Raw genomic sequence first — 17,332 nt, 5'->3', positions numbered from 1 at the left:
TAGTTTTTTGTTAAAATCAGTATCGGCCAAAAATTTTTATCTTTAACCAAAAGAGTATCACAAAACAGTCATAGTGAGGATGCGTCGAACATGTTTGTATTCGCTCACAGCCAGGAGAGTATACTTCAGGCAACAAGTTCGACCAAACACAATCTGATTTGGAATGCAGAAACACAAAGTATACCCTTTTGCAAAAATGCTGCCAAAGTCATGTAATTATCATGAGATCAGGCTCAATAATAATTGTTTTAATGGTTTTGTATATACAGTATAGTTAGCACCAGAAAATGTAAATACATTAATATGGTACTATACACATGTTAATAATGGTCAGTCAACACTCAATTGTATATAACATTTAATAGTCCCTGCTCCATCTCTTAAATGATGAAATAAAAACCAGACAAACAATAAAATGCAAGCTCATTGGTTCAGTGGTCTGTCTTGAAACTCAATATGACTTTGTGACCTCTCAGAGTTTGTGGATGGATTTAAAGTGATATCTAGATCCATGTTAATCCTGTGATATGTGCTGTGTTTGGACCCATCTTTATAAATGAAAGAATATGTGTATACTTTACCAACTCTCTATATTTGATCACCAGTTCAAATGGTGTTGAATGATGCCTGTTTTACCGAATCATCTTTTTGATTTACTGAAAATGCCTGTATAGTTCTCAAGCAAATAATTTTGAAAGAGTGAACTTGAGACAGGTCAGCTGTGTCTAATGGTACAGCATGTCCTCATATACAGCAGAACATGCACTAAACCATGTCATGGTGAAGTCAATATAGGAAACAAATTGTGAAACTTTGGTTTTGAATACTTTGCCATATCTTTACTATTTCACTACCTACTGTTTAATATGTGTGTGTGTGTGTGTGTGTGTGTGTGTGTGTGTGTGTGTGTTTGTCATGCAACGCATCATGTAACAATATTCCAGAGTTCCAAACACATTCCAAACATCGCCATGTAATATTTTAGGAGTGTTTATTTATCTCTGCTATTGCCTGTGGTCACAAGGAAAAGGGGAGGGAATTTGTGGAGCTCTTGGTGTCTCTGAATTAACAGTACACATGCCGAGTAAGATATTTGCTCCTCTTCTGCGTCATCATGCATGTATCATGAACTTAGTCTACAATAACACCAAACACTAAAGACAGTACTAGTCTTTTCAAACATAATCCCATGTCGAGATTTGTGGTGTGATTTAAAGTGATAATTGACCCGAAAATGAACTCACTTTCATGTTGTTTAAACAGGTCATACAGGTTTGAAACAGCATGGGGGTGAGTAAATGATGGCAGAATTTTCATTTTGGGGTCAACTATCCCCTTTAAATCATCTGTGTCTGTTTACTGTAAGCTAAAACCCGTCACAAAACACTTGTCATGAGTGTCAAACAAAAATAAACTACCGGGTTGTTTATGTATTTTTGTGTAGATTTTAGTAGCACACGGTATGACGATTCAGTGACGTTGGTCACAACTACTTATATTTCAACCACGTGACACAGATAAGCGAAAGGTTTTGCAACAAAAGGATCGAAACTCTTCGCAGGTTTTGGGTACTTCCTGAAACAACATTTTATGTTTGAATATATATATATATATATATATATATATATATATATATATATATATATTATCCACAGCCCGGACTCATTATTACAAATCTGGAAACGTGTTGACAGGAAGTCTGGCAACTCTAATGAGAGGGGAACAGAGTTGGGCGTAACCTTACAACTGTAAAAAATATTAACATTAACTATCTATTATATGAGTATGGCTACTTATACTTGGGTAAATATTGAGAGACTATTTCAAAAGCAAGTTATTTGCTAGCTTTTTTCCATTATTTCCGCCTTTGTCGTCACTGAACCCCCCTCTTGAAATGCACTAGTCCACCTTTAATACACTGCGCGTGTCCGCGTGTCACAGACTTGTACACGCGCTTATTCTTCTGTTCGGAGTTCTGTTCGCAACCAGTTGTTATTATTCCTGTAATTCGGTAAGTGTTCATTTGAAGAATCTTTCTTTTGATTGATTGTCTTGCTTTTATTTTTTAAAGTTAATATTTAAAAATGTTGGATCTTAGCCATGTCTTTTGCGATGTGATTGAGCCAGTTTTGAAAATGTCGTATATAAAGGATAAACACGATACTGTGTTTTTTTTAATCTTTTGGTAGTAATGAATGACCTTCTAGTTATTGAACCATGTTGCGGAAGAACGTCGGTTATGTGTCTATTTATAAACCTAAAAATGTCGACCATTCGAAAAACATCACGTGATCAAGGAGAGTTTTTCCTGACGTTAGTTTGCAATTTATGTAATTTATTATCCTCGCCGATCTCCCTCTGGCACGTTCTCACAATCCGAATATAATTTATTGTAATCGGAGTCATCTATTATGAGCTTAGACACGCCATTTTCTCACGCCACGAGTCATTTTCTCATGCTGAGCCAACGGATGCGCATTAAACCAGTTGTGACCACGTGGGTGTCTGTCATTTTTCTTTCTTTTCTTGCAGGGTGTCTTTTATGAGTTATCAAAAGCAGCAGAAGCCAACGCTAACAGGCCAGCGTTTTAAGACGCGAAAAAGAGGTTAGTAGATTCAAAACGGTATCTGACATTATTCACTGTTATTTGCCACATCTTTGTCTCACTATGTGGGAAGTTTGTCAATGGTAATCTGCCATTTAAATCGGATGTTATAGGTGCTTGCATTAAACTTAAACACAAACTACTATAAAACTGTGAAAAGTAGATATACTTGACTTCAAAAGTGTCACCATTGTTTAAGTCACATTTAAAAAAAAAAAAAAAGGGACAACCTTCCCCAAAGCAACATAAATACTTGTTTTAAGAATAGCGCGCCATTTTGGGTTAAAATCTACCATTTTATGTAGTTAAAAACTGGCTTTAATGTATGCTAGTGTGGTTTGAGTTCACTGAATTTTAGGTTGAAGGATGGCATTCACAATGTGTCTAGTTTAAAGGTGCACTCAGCAATTTTTTTCTTATTAAAAAAGTTTAACTCCTAAAGAAAGGAATAGTAATTTTGAAACATATGCATATAATCATGAGCACTTGCGTGAGATGAAGATTTCAGTCATATCAGTAACCTTATAAAAGCTGTTTTATTCTACATTTTGAGGGTCCGCTCATGGGGCGGCCATGTTAGAATCACATGATCAGTTGAATACTATACTCTCTTAATCTCAGTAACCGTCCTGTTATTTGACACTTTCACTCACTGATTAAAGTAAACATGGCTGACTGTGAATACTACATTTCTACAATGGCATCTGAAACTGAAAACTATTGATTTTTCACTAGGTGTAGGTGTAAGTCCAAAACGACGTGTTTGGAAAAAGCAAGTTCTTTGTTAGAAAACTTGCATTTATGTAATTGACTTTTACACAAAACCACTTCCTGTGTGACAACTATCCTAGTCTCCCTTACATAAACCATATAGACCTATAGCCATAAAAACCTGCAGAACTGTTTAATTGAACCTTCATCTGATGAACTTCAACTTCCACCTTCTCTGAATAGATGAAAAGGAGAGATTTGATCCTACACAGTTTCAGGAGTGCATTGTACAAGGACTGAATCAAACTGGCACTGATTTGGACGCTGTTGCCAAGTTCCTTGATTCCTCTGGTGCCAAGCTTGACTACCGGCGCTATGCAGAAACCCTCTTTGATATCCTGGTGGCTGGTGGAATGCTGGGTAAGATTGTGGTAGTTTTTTTTGGGGTGGGGGGGGATTAATGGGGAAATATAGCTCGACTAAAGCTGCTCTGTTTTTCTTTGTGCCCACTAGCTCCAGGAGGTGCCTTATCTGACGACATGACTCGGACTCACTTCTGTCTCTTCACTGCAGATGAGGATGTTAAAACCATGCAGGCATATGCTCAGGTTAGTGGTGCCTATTAAGAGTGTGTGCTGTCACACGAGCGCATGTGTAATGTGTTGCACAGTTTGTCACTATTTTGACTCGTCCCTCCTTTATTATAAAAAAAAAAAAAGGTTGAAAAGAGGAAGTCAAGATTACATTAAGGCACTTGCAATGGAAGTGATTGGGGCTTATTTTATGAAAGCACTTTCATTAATTCTTAAAACTTGTGTATTTGAGCTGTAAAGTTAAATAGTTGTTTTTGGGTGTACAGTATTAAGTCGTCATGGCAACAAAATGGAGTTTGATATTAGTGGTGCACCGATCAGGAAATTTTAGGCCTAATAAATATATATTTATATTATACACATACAGATCAGCCACAACATTAAAACCACCTGCCTGATATTGTGTAGGTACCCCCTCCTGCTGCCAAAACAGCTCCAACCTGCATCACAGAATGGCATTCTGAGATTATATTCTTCTCACCACAGTTGTACAGAGCGGTTATCTGAGTTACCGTAGACTTTGTCAGTTTGAAACAGTCTGGCCATTCTTTGTTGACCTCTCTCATAAACAAGCCATTTCCATCCACAGAACTGCCCCTCACTGGATGTTTTTTGCACCATTCTGAGTAAATTCTAGAGACTGTTGTGTGAAAATCCCAGGAGATCAGCAGTTACAGAAATACTCAAACCAGCCCATCTGGCACCAACAATCATGCCATGGTCCGAATCGTTGATCAAATTTTTCCTCATTCTGACAGTTGATGTGAACATCAACTGAAGCTCCTGACCCGTGTCTGCATGATTTTATGCACTACCCATGGATCACATGGATGATTTTTGGTACCAGATGGGCTGGTTTGAGTATTTCTGTAACTGCTGATCTCTGGGATTTTCACACGCAACAGTCTCTAGAATTTACTCAGAATGGTGACAAAAAAAAAAAAACCTTCCAGTGAGGGGCAGTTCTGTGGACGGAAATGCCTTGTTGATGAGAGAGGTCAACAGAGAATGGCCAGACTGGTTCAAAATGACAAAGTCTACGGTAACTCAGATAACCACTCTGTACAATTGTGGTGAGAAGAATATGAGATGGTGCTGTTTTGTTGGCACGAGGGGGACCTACACAATATTAGGCAGGTGGTTTTATGTTGTGTGTGTGTATTATATAAAAATTATATAAAGCGCCCTTAGCCACACTTTTGCAAGTTATGTTTATACCTCACACAATAAAATGACATTAATTGTGAATTGCTAAAATTTATTTGTATTGAAAACCATAATGAATAGTTCTGCTGTCAATATCAAAGATCATTGTGCCACACTGGCAACAATTAAAAACCATGAGAGCATCACACACAACAGAGATATGTTCAAAAATAAGAAAGTTGTATATTACAAGCTCCAAAACTGCTCTTATGAGGAATCATTAGTATTTATGATTTGTTTACCGCCTTCGCCATTTTGTTGCAATGCAAATCACAAATTAAGCAAATGCGTTAAGGTTAAACAGTTATATCTGTTATTAGTGGCATTGCGACCAACATCAGTCTGATTTAAATTGGGATCCTCAATTAATTAGGGAATAGCGCTGAGATGAGTGACTGATGAGATATTGAGAGCACGCATGTTTGACACAGCTCTCATGTTGAAGAGAGTGAAGCTAAAAGTGCTTGTAAACAGGTGTTGCTTATAAGCTGTGTTTTTTGCTTATAGCTTCATGAAAAATGAAGGGAGCATAACATCACATACTAGGGTTGAACCGATACCAAAATTTTGGCCTCGGTACGATACCAGACCTGGTACCTCGGTATCGATACTTTGGCAACAAATAAATAGCCTATGATTACTGAAGAAATCACACAGAAAAGGGCTTGATTTAAAAGAACTGCATAAAGTCTTGCAGTTGCAAATTCTGCATTTTCCTTTAAAAAAAATTCTGGATTCCATGTTTTTATTAAATGTTATCAAGTGTTTAATCAAATGAATACAAAGCTTTAATAAAATAATAATTTAACAAAAAAAGCAATTGTTTTGGCACAACAGAGCTTCACTGTATGAATGAAAACATTAATGAAGAAATTCTGATTACCTGTGACACAAGGCTGCAACGGTTTAATCACAGTGTGCTGATATTCAGAACACTTGTTATTGTGATATTGCTTGCATATAATAATAATAATAATAATAATAATAATAATAATAATAAAAATTGTAATACTTATTAATAATAATAAAACCATTTATTAAATTTAGTATAATTGCTATTACTTTGAATATTATATATTTTTATAAACAACAGTAAAACAATTCTATCGTAATGTCTTCAGTTTCACGCATCAGGTTAAACCAGTGGTTTTCAACCTTTTTTTGATGAACGCCCCCCTACTTCATCTATGAAAAAGGAAAGTTAACACCTAATTTGTGATTAAGTTATTCTAACAATGTGACTGAGTTGGAACTCCTTTCATCAGATTCTTATTGAATCAAATGAGTCATCTCTTGGAATTTCTGAAGGCAAACAAAATCAGTTATATTTTCTTACGCAAACAAATATTTTATCCAATTTTTTAGGATATTTGCATTTCTATTTCATCTAAAATTATTTTATGTTCGGGTTAACAGTGGTATTTGTGACAAGACCATAGTAAGCACATGGCAGCATGGATCTTCACTACCATGGTTAGATGTATCATGATTTCTGTAAAACAAATTATGGCATTTTGTAATTCCAAACAGTAGACATACTCAAAGCACATGTAAAAAAATATAAACATTTAAAAATTTTATTCAAATTTATTCTATTCCCTCACTCCTCTAATGTAGCCTATGACAAATTTCATAGAGCTTAAGTAGTGATATGATAATATGTATTGTGAATCTGTTTCTGCCTAAAGTACAGTTAGTGTTACTATAGTAAATTCAAGGGTGGTCATTTAGAATTCTGTGCCAAATTCAGATGGCTTCCGCTTCTCGCGCCATGCTTCTCGCTGGTTCTCGCAACACTGCAATGATCAGAGGTGTGTGTTTTAGAGCTCGAGACCGGTCTGTGAGTAAAAACACACCTGCTTTGTGCTTGCGCTGCTCTGTCCATCGAGCTGTATCCATCTAAAGAGCCATAAAGGTGCATTAGTGGAAGTTGTGACTTCGCCTGTCTATTTGACACTGCTGAACCAGGTACTTCAGATGTGTCACTAGACTTCAGAATCAGATAATCTGTGGTACAATTGCATACCAACCCATATAATGGAGTCTAGATAAAAATTAATGCAAACAGGAACTAGACGGTAGATTTGATTTAACATGACTGATAAACGCCACCCATTTGTAACCTAACGGCCCCCACTCTAATAATTTGCTCTCAGCGCACCCTGGCATCCTTTGAATGCCCACTGGAGGGGCAGTACCTACCCGCTGAGAACCCGAGTTAAACGGAGCTTTTATTTTGGCATGTCTTACATTTATGCATTTGGCAGATGCTTTTATCCAAAGTGACTTACAGTGTACTTATTACAGGGCCTTGCTCAAGGACACAATGGTGGTGGCTGTGGGGATTGAACCAACAACCTTCTGCTTACCAGTTCAGTGCTTTAGTCCACTACACCACCACCACTCCACCTTTTATTTTGATGCACCTTTTGAGTTCCTCTGGTGTGGTAGTTTTTAATATGGTCCTTTTTGTTTTCTTTTGATTTTCTCCCCAATTTGGCATATCCAAATCCCAATGCGCTCTAAGTCCTGGTGGTGGCATAGTGACTCAATCCGGGTGGCGGAGGACGAATCTCAGTTGCCTCCGCATCTGAGACAGTCAATCCACGCATCTATCATGTGGTTTGAGCGCGTTACCGCGGAGACCTAGCGCGTGCGGAGGCTTCACGCTATTCTCTGCGGGATCCATGCACAACTCACCACGCGCCCCACCGAGAGCGAGAACCACATGATAGCGACCACAAGGAGGTTAACCCAACATGACTCTACCCACCCTAGCAACCGGGTCAATTGGTTGCTTAGGAAGCCTGACTGGATTCACTCGGCATGCCCTGGATTCAAACTTGCAACTCCAGGTGTGGTAGTCAGCATCTTTACTTGCTGAGCTTACACATGCCCCCCAAGGTCCACATTCTAAATGAAATGCTGAGATCTCAAGCAATAAAGGAGTTCGTATGAGCATTCACAGCCGCTCATACACTTAAACACACTGCATTATGTGCATCACGTCTGATCTGTTTGTTTTTGTTTGTGAAATATGACACTGAGCACAGTAGCACCTATCGTTCATTCGGAAGCGTGCATCACGTGTAGGCTGCATATTTAATTAAATTGCATCTTTACGCTGTTTAATGATAACACTTGGCCATTAGATTTAATTTTGTTCATTGTCAAATTGTTGTCATGCCTTAAAATTTTGCTAATAGGACCAAACTAGAGTATGGTACCGAAATTGGCAATCATATCGTACCGTTTAAAAAAAAAAATAAAAAATCTGGTATCACGATATTTCATTAGTACCGGTATACAGCGCAACCCTATCACATACCATTACTTGGAGGCGATTATCTTTTTAAAAGAGCCCAGACACAATGTAATCAGATGTATGGATTATTAAGGACACCCCACACAAAGCACAATGTGCATGACACCGACTCAATGATGGCTCAGATGACACAGAATGGAACTGAATGAGATCTTGTTACTCATGCCTGCATGATTTGGAGAGAGAGAGCATACCTTTTAGTCATTGTTGTATTTGCATGTGTAATTGACTATGTACAGTTTTTGTTTGGTGAGGCTTTTGGAAACTTTGAGACGTTTTTGGCCACCTAGGATCAGTTTCTTGGGTTGGGAGTCTCAAAATGTATCAATCTATATCATTAAATTTAAAGTTTTCTTTTAAAATAATCCCAAACACGTGACTTTATTTTTTGGAGTTATAAGCCTTTAATTTTGGAATGCCACTGAAACAGGAAGTCTTTAAAAAACACCCTCAGTGCTTAAACTAAAGGGTTAACTTTTATTAAACCTGGAATATTCCTTGAGGAAGAATGACCTTTCCTACAAGGGGAAAGTAATCCCAGCTTAATGTGTTCTTTGTCTTTGTCAATTTAGGTTTTTAACAAGCTTATCAGGCGTTACAAGTACTTGGAGAGAGGTTTCGAAGAGGAGATAAAAAAGGTAATTTAGACCTCATAAATTGTCAACCATAACCCTTTCTGTAAAGGCAACACAGCCAGAGTTTTGTGATATTTGGACCATTTTAATATTTTATTTTCCCCCCCGCCAGTTGCTCCTGTTTTTAAAAGGGTTCACAGAGTCTGAGCGCAACAAACTTGCCATGCTCGCTGGCATATTACTGGCTAATGGGAATGTATCTGCTTCAATCTTAAGCAGCCTCTTCAATGAGAACTTGATCAAAGAAGGTACATCTGATGGATTGCTGTATTGCATGAAGATTTATGACCATTTATCACAATCTTTTTATATTAAATACATTGTTATTATATTATGCAGGCTTGTCTCCAGCCTTTGCTGTCAAACTGTTCAAATCCTGGATCAATGAGAAGGACATTAACTCTGTGGCTGCCAGTCTCCGTAAGGTTGGCATGGACAGCAGGTTGATGGTGAGTAACAATACTGTATGTCAACTAGTGCCCAACCGATATTAGCCTTTCACCGATATATCGGTATCGGCGTATATTTTACCGATATGTGCCGATATGAAAACATTTTTCAGAACATATAATGCAGAAAACAATGCTTTAGAATTGGTGTCATAGCGTAGTTTGTCCAGCAGAGCGCACTCCGACTCGTTTACAGAGCTGACGGTGGCTCTGCAGACAGGGTGGAGTTAAATGGTGTGGATTTGAGCGGTCTCTCTTCCTTAAATTGCTAACAGTTTGTGAAATACATACTGGAAAGTTAATAATAAATGACCCCATCATTTTATATAACTAATATAACGTTAACCCTGTCCCTGACAACCATGTCACTCATGTTTATCACATCTGTTTGCTGTTAGCCAGCTTTACTTTGTCAGTGCAGTCAGTAATGTAGCAGATTGAAAGGTAAACAGCAGAGCATCTTTCTGCAGCTCAGCAGACAATGGTGCGGTGGTGGATTGTGTGTGGTGAGTGTTGATTTCACGCTTTGCTGTTACTTAATTGGTGAGACGCAATGCTGGAAAGTAAATCAAGTCCATCTTTTACTCTGTGGCAACGAGCTTACAGCTAACTAGCTAACCACGTAGCTACTTTCATTGTTGTCAGGGTGTAAACATGTACTCACTAGAGATGTGCGCTACGACTAATTTGACTGTCGTTTAAATGGAAGTTTTGTAACCGTCTAGTCTAAAGAGAAACCAACCATCAGAAAACAGTTTAAAAAAAAAAAATAAAAAAAAATGTATGTGACCCATATAAAATACTTAATCTATTCCAAATCCGATGCTAAATTCTGCTGAAAAGGGGCATTTATCTGCGACATGCTCGTCTTGAATTATGATCATTGTACATTAAATATAGAACATGACACTCATTCACCTTTAGCGAATACAGGTTTATTTATTGAAAACAATTGAATGAATAGTGCAGGATTAATGGAACAACCCTAAAAGCCTGTTCTAAATGGAAATCACCAAGTAAAAGTTACTTAATATATTAAAACAGTCAGGACATTGTTGAAAATAATTAACAGGTAGACTAAGCCAAATCTATGAGAGAGAAAAAAATGCGCTGGAAAGTTGCGCGTATTTCACGACATGCAGTCGTGCATTAACCATTGATCTAATATGACAGCTGTTCGGTAAAGAACGTTAACCAATAACAGTTACGATGTAAAAAATAAAATAGCTATAGGATAGAAAAAATAGGCCTGTGATGTAGCCTACAATAAACCTAATGTATTCTAAACATGACGTGCACACAGAATAAAAGATAGCTTAACACGTTAGGCAGTCGGCACCTCGTTGAAAATAGCCTTCTTAATTAGCAGATTAAAAAAAAAAAATGGCATACCTAGTCTAAAACAGTTATTTTCTAGGCTACTTAAAAGCATAATCTTTTGATGAGTAAAATTAACACCGACATGGTCTGGTGGAGACGGGATTTGACTCACCTGAGGCGGCTATCCTGAACATCCAAGCATGCACAGATATAAAGAAGACTCAAATAAAAAAAAAAAATTTTTTTTTTTTGTAAACATTTGGAAAGATCGCTTTCATGCTGAAGAGCTGCTTAAAAGTAAGTTTTTTTTTTTTTTTTTTTTTTTTTCTCTCTCTCGTAAATGTTAATGACTGTAAATGCCAACATATGTCGAAAGGACTGATGCCTGTCAACCAAAATATGAGCTCATTGATGTCATTAAATGACATAAAAATGATTTTTTTATTCCATCAGTTACTCCTGGTCGGAAGCTGCTGTAAATATTTAGTTTATACGTAGGGTTACGTCCTACATAAATTTATTGGTGCAACGCTCAAATATTTAGTAGAGCGTAAATTGTTACTTAAGGCCCATTTATGCCACAACTAGGCTAAGTTGTAATGTACATATGGCTGGTGCAACTGGCCCCTGATGTTTTAGCTTTTTATTTTTATTTATTCTTTATTTAAATGGTCAGCCATTGACTGATACTAAAACATACAGTACTGATGTTTATTTAACCATTTAATGTATTTTTATTTATTCTTTATTTTCTCAGTGTTCATTTCTAGAATTTGTAGACAATGTATAATAATAATGTCAAATGTTCTTTGATACAAATATTTAAGAAAGCAGCCTTCTGAGTACCTTTGCATAGTCATATCGGTGCAAAATCCACATAGAAAAGGTCTGTTTTCATTCCAGCTCAAAAATGAGCCATATCGGTAATTGGTGAATTTTCCCTCTCTAAAATCGGTATCGGTCTCAAAAATCCCATATCAGTCGGGCTCTAATATCAACATGCACAACATGAGGAATCCAGTGCAGACCACATGTTTTAAGTAAATTGTCCTCTGTTCTGTTGTAGGAGCTGTTTCCAGTGAACAAGCGAAGCAATGAATATTTCTCTAAATACTTCACTGATGCTGGCCTCAAGGAGCTCTCTGATATTTCTCGTAACCAGCAGTCCTTAGGAGCACGCAAGGAGCTTCAAAAAGAGCTCCAAGAGCAGATATCTCAAGGGGTTTCTTTTAAAGAGGTCCGTGAAGGCACTGCCACTTAAATTAGGTTTAAAAAATTAAGTCTTTTTGAATAGTACAAGCTATAGTTAATCTCTGGTTTTCTTTTAGATCATCACCTATTGCACGGAAGAAATGCAGAGGAGCAGCATTACGGAGCAGAAGATGATTGGTATCATGTGGAGCAGTGTCATGAGCACAGTGGAATGGAATAAGAAAGAGGAGCTGGTCACTGAACAAGCCATTAAACACTTGAAGGTAAGAACTGGGCATGCATGGAATAACGCTGCCTTTTTTACAGCTTGCCATGCCTGAACTTTCAATTTATAATATTGGCTACTAGTGGTCGACTGATATGGGTTTTTAATTACCAATATCCAGAGAGCAGGGTGGCCGATGTGTCTCAATTTACAGTTTTTCACAATTGCTAAGACCCATTTCTTGAAACCTCCACCCATTTTCTCACAACATTGAATGCAAAACCAAATCTTCAAACTACATTCACAAAACCCCTGACTCTTCTGGCAGAATCAATCACCTCAAAACCATTTCATCTGTGCTCAAACAATGCTTTCAGATCATACACACAGCCAGTCAATATATATACCCTACAGAGCATTCATTAGACACCACATCAAAAAGTGGAGAACACAGCATCCAGGGCATGTAGTTACAGAATTTGTGTATGTAGTAAATGCATTTTGCAATTATTTTTTCATTTTATTTTTTTTACACAGTAATCACAATGTACAGTGAATATATTGTATACTGCAATAACTACAAGTAATACAGTATTGAATGTCCATATATTCAGCATTTGCATACTGTAAAAATACAGCAACCGCTGTACATTCAATGTTGTGCTACTGTAAAATCACAGTCAATGAGAGATTCATTCTATCTCAGGTCTATCACAGTTGCCTGAATTTCATCTGAAATGACTGTTCATGGCCTTGCTCTTCCTCGTACTCTTCCTCCTTGTCCACCACCTCTTACACGTACCCTTCTTCCTGCCTCTCGGATTGTTTCCATCCATTGTTGGTATTGACATTCAACACACTTGTGCCACCTGTGCACTCTGAACTGGCTTATATTTTGTAAAATTGGTTTGATCACTTTGTGTGTAAACGATGACAACTGTGGTGTTTATTACATCTGTTTAAACGAGGTATCTGCATATTTGCAGATGGTATATGATATTAGTTTTATTGATATTTGCCTTGTTAGACAAGACAGTTAAAAGTTACAGGGAACTGTTGAGGAGGGAGGGGGAGAATGAAACACACAAGCACTTTAACATTGAGTTCATACAAGTTTGATATGCAGGCAGTTTAAATGAGACTGTTGCACACCAGTCTATTATTGTAGTAAACGATGGCACATAACAAAAAACAGACTGTGATTGCTCGGTTACATGTCTCAGAAGCTTTGTGCAAGCAGGCGATTCTCGGCGCCCTCGCATCCTTGACCCTGTAAAGCATGAAAGAATTGTCAGAAAATTCCTTTTTTTTTTTTTTTTTTTTTTTTTTTGTCAGCTGTTTTTAGTACCATTTGACAAAACGTTTGCAAGTATTTTTTGTCATTTGTTACATTAGACTTTAAAGGTCACTATCCTCCTGAGGCCCAGCAATTCATTTTTGTGTTGGACAATTATATGTACGTTTTTCTCAGCCCATACATGCTGCAGTGGTAAATCTTGCAGTATTTTCAGAGGACTCCCTGGGCTTTTCAGAGATACCAAATATTTGAGAGTTTGGCCATGACGGCTTCCTCTCCTTGGTTTATAAATATGGATTGAAATGTGCTGAATTGAACTGTGATAAATCAAATACAATGAATAAAATATTTTTTTAATAAACTATTGGGACTAAATGTGTTTTATGCACCAAACACTATATTGACATTTAAAAAAGGGAAATTGTTAAACTTTCTTCGTTGGGTCTCAGGAACTTGTGGTAAGATGACATCATAATCGCTTGTAGTGTACAATAATGGGATCTTTATAATGACTGAGCAGGCTGCATATTTGAAAATACACAGAATTATTAAATATAGCTTACAAAATGTATGTCAGAATCAAAGCTCTGAATCTTTTTTTTTTTTTTTTGTGGTGGGCATGAATGTAATGTAATGGTGATTTGAGAGCTATACCTCAAAAGCCTGTTATATCATATTTGATACATGGATTTCGAAGGGGGGGTTTTCAATGATATATTTAAAATTAATCAAACACAAGTTGCTTTTATTCAGCAAATACTCATTTTAAAATATCAGTAACAATATAATCATTACTGTCACTTTTACTTTATTAAAATAAGATGTCAATTATCCCAACATGAGTTGTTTTTTGTGCAAGTCTGCCGCCATTTTAAATAGATCTATATAAACATTGAAACCACTTTTTTCACAACCACTAGATGGTGTCATAAACATGTGAAATGTACTTAGTATAGGTTGTTTGGCTCGTCAGCTTGAACGGAGAGAAACAGGAGCCATCAAATATTGTGTATCATATTTTGAGGCAAACGGCTGTATAGGGTTAAACAAATCGGCCAAACGAGCAAATTTATCTGCCGATAATTACAAAATTCACAGTATCGGCCGATTTATCTATCGGTCGACCATTATTACAGTACGACCAATTTATTTGATTGCATTTATGCCTCAAAGTCTTTGAAATCCATTAAAGCCTGTATGAATGCATCTTTTGCAAGAATTGTATAATATCTGCTCTGTTAATCTGAAAAGTTCTTATTTTGCAACAGACCCCTGAGGGCAGTAAATGCAAAAAAACAACAACAAATGCATTTATTACCAAATATTTCTTCCTCAAAAGCAGATAAATGAAACCATTAAAAGAATTGGAAACATTAGGGGAACTGGAATAGTTCCATTCCTTATACCCATTACTTCTGCAAACAAGTGTAGGTTACAATGGCCTTAATCTTCATGAGTGTTCAGATTTGTGTTGATCTGAATCAGATGAACTTGTGGTACTGCAATTAACCCCATTCCTGACTCCCTTTCACAGCAACACAGCCCTCTTCTGAAGGCCTTCTCCACACAGGGCCTCTCTGAGCTTGGCCTACTGCTGAAGATTCAGGAGTTCTGCTATGACAACATCCAATTCATAAAAGCGTTCCAGAAGATTGTCTTGCTGCTCTATAAAGGTAGCATTTCTCATAGGCTGAATTGATTAAATGTTTTTGCAGAGCTTAATGTATTAAATGGTCCCTTTCAATCCTTTCTAATCTTTTAAATCCTTCATCAGTGGATGTTTTGAGTGAAGAGGCTATTCTTAAATGGTATACTGAAGCTCACCTGGCCAAAGGAAAGAGCGTTTTCCTGGATCAGATGAAGAAGTTTGTGGAGTGGCTGAAAAATGCTGAAGAGGGTGAGTAATCAGACATGTCAGCCGTGAGACGGGTGCATTTCTGCTCATTAAATATTGTGCAACGTACATGTATAAAGGTTAAAGGAATGTTGTGGGTTCCAAACAAGTTAAGCTCGACTGATAGCATTTGTGACACGTCAGTCTTTAAGGCAATAACAAGTTACAGTAAGGGACTTCCAATAGAAGCAGGGTGCTCCACTCCTTCCATGCATGCTGTATTAATATAATCACATGACTTAATCATAATGCATGTTACAAATGCTATCAATATGCATTCAAATAATAACTTTGCCCTAATACACCAGGAAGAGTTCAAATGGGGTAATAAGATGACTATTATATTATTTTCCATTGCATGATTTATCCCAAAGGCTGTAAATTATCCGATTACAGAGGACTTCCACTCTACTTGCACTTGGCTGCCTTTAAGCATTTCTGAGTTTTTAAATTGTGTTTTCACTAACTTGATCTGCCTGTGTGTTTTTAGAATCCGAGTCTGAGGAGGAGAGTGACTGAGTGACTTAAGCCAGAACATCCATTCTGAATTAAGGTGGATAGAGCTGTAAATTCACCTGAATTCTGAAAATGTCCTGATTTAAGGGCTTAATTGCAACCTTTTAATATTTAGCGAGAGAAAGAGTTACATCTCCATGCCAGTCATGAATTTACAGCTGCTGTAACCTTTTTCTGATGAATCAGTGGTGCAGTGCAAGTCTTACCCTACAGGTTAAGTGGATTTTTCCTTCAGGGATTTCAAAAACCTGAATGCTTTTATTGTCATTTTTGTTCTAACATGCTTTTGATAGCTGTAACATCAAAAAAGTGTCTGCGAACTGTAAACTACAAATCTTGAACACAGTTCAAGCATCTTGACACCTATCCTTTACCTTGATGACGCTTTTTTTTTTTTTAAATAATAAAGACATTGAAAATAAGATTTGCCTCTGTAATGTTAATGGTGTGGTGTTGTCTTCTATATTGGTAGAAAACCTTTTACAAAATAACTTGTTGCATAACGGAACCATTTGAGTTCTTTAAGGGAAATATGACCAGTCAAGGAACCTAATGTTTCTTTTTCATGTTCATATAAAATTTCAGCTATTGATGTTGAAGTTCATGGATGTGTTATCATAAACTACCCTTAAATACAACCCTTTATTAAAGAGACATGCATGTAAATCTGAAAGGTTTTATTACATCAATGTTATTTACAGCACCAAAAAGCCTTCCTGAATAGCACCATACACCGATCAGCCACAACATTAAAACCACCTGCCTAATATCGTGTAGGTCCCCCTCATGCTGCCAAGGTGTCCTGTGGTATCTGGCATCAAGACATTAGCAGCAGATCCTTTAAAGTCCTATTAGTTGAGAGGTGGGGCCTCCATAGATCAGACTTGTTGGTCCAGCACATCTCATAGATGATCAATTGGATTGAGATCTGGGGAATTTTAACTCTGACATGTTCCTCAAACCATTCCTGAACAATGTGTGCAGTGTGGCAGGGCGCATTATCCTGCTGAATGACGCCACTGCCATCAGGGAATACTGTTGCCATGAAGGGGTGTACGTGGTCTTCTGCAATCTTTAGGTAGGTGGGACGTGTCAAAGTAACATCCACATGAATGCCAGGACCTAAGGTTTCCCAGCAGAACATTGCCCAGAGCATCACTTTGCCTCCACTGGCCTGCCTTCTTCCCATGGTGCATCCTGCTGCCATCTCTTCCCCAGGTAAATGACGCAAACGCACCCAGCTGTCCACATGATCTAAAATAAAATATTATTCATCAGACCAGGCTACCTTCTTCCATTGCTCCATGGTCCAGTTCTGACGCTGAAGTGCCCATTGTAGGCACTTTCGGTGGTGGACAAGGGG

At 37.4% G+C, this 17,332-nt stretch overlaps 1 protein-coding gene across 1 annotated transcript; it reads left to right on the top strand.

Moving 5' to 3' along the window:
- Window positions 1–1,871: 1,871 nt before the first annotated feature.
- Window positions 1,872–16,393, top strand: LOC127447248 (eIF5-mimic protein 2-B). The gene is made up of 12 exons (XM_051709007.1): window positions 1,872–2,011; window positions 2,533–2,606; window positions 3,561–3,737; window positions 3,831–3,925; window positions 9,014–9,079; window positions 9,189–9,324; window positions 9,416–9,525; window positions 11,912–12,082; window positions 12,174–12,320; window positions 15,094–15,232; window positions 15,334–15,456; window positions 15,944–16,393. The coding sequence occupies exons 2-12, from the start codon at window positions 2,543–2,545 to the stop codon at window positions 15,970–15,972; spliced, it is 1,257 nt and encodes a 418-aa protein (XP_051564967.1). The 5' UTR covers window positions 1,872–2,011; window positions 2,533–2,542; the 3' UTR covers window positions 15,973–16,393.
- The last annotated feature ends 939 nt before the right edge of the window (window positions 16,394–17,332 follow it).

This window comes from Myxocyprinus asiaticus, chromosome 10 (genome assembly GCF_019703515.2).
Source record: "Myxocyprinus asiaticus isolate MX2 ecotype Aquarium Trade chromosome 10, UBuf_Myxa_2, whole genome shotgun sequence".
Lineage (NCBI taxonomy): Eukaryota > Metazoa > Chordata > Actinopteri > Cypriniformes > Catostomidae > Myxocyprinus > Myxocyprinus asiaticus.
This window is presented reverse-complemented; position numbering and strand designations above follow the sequence as displayed.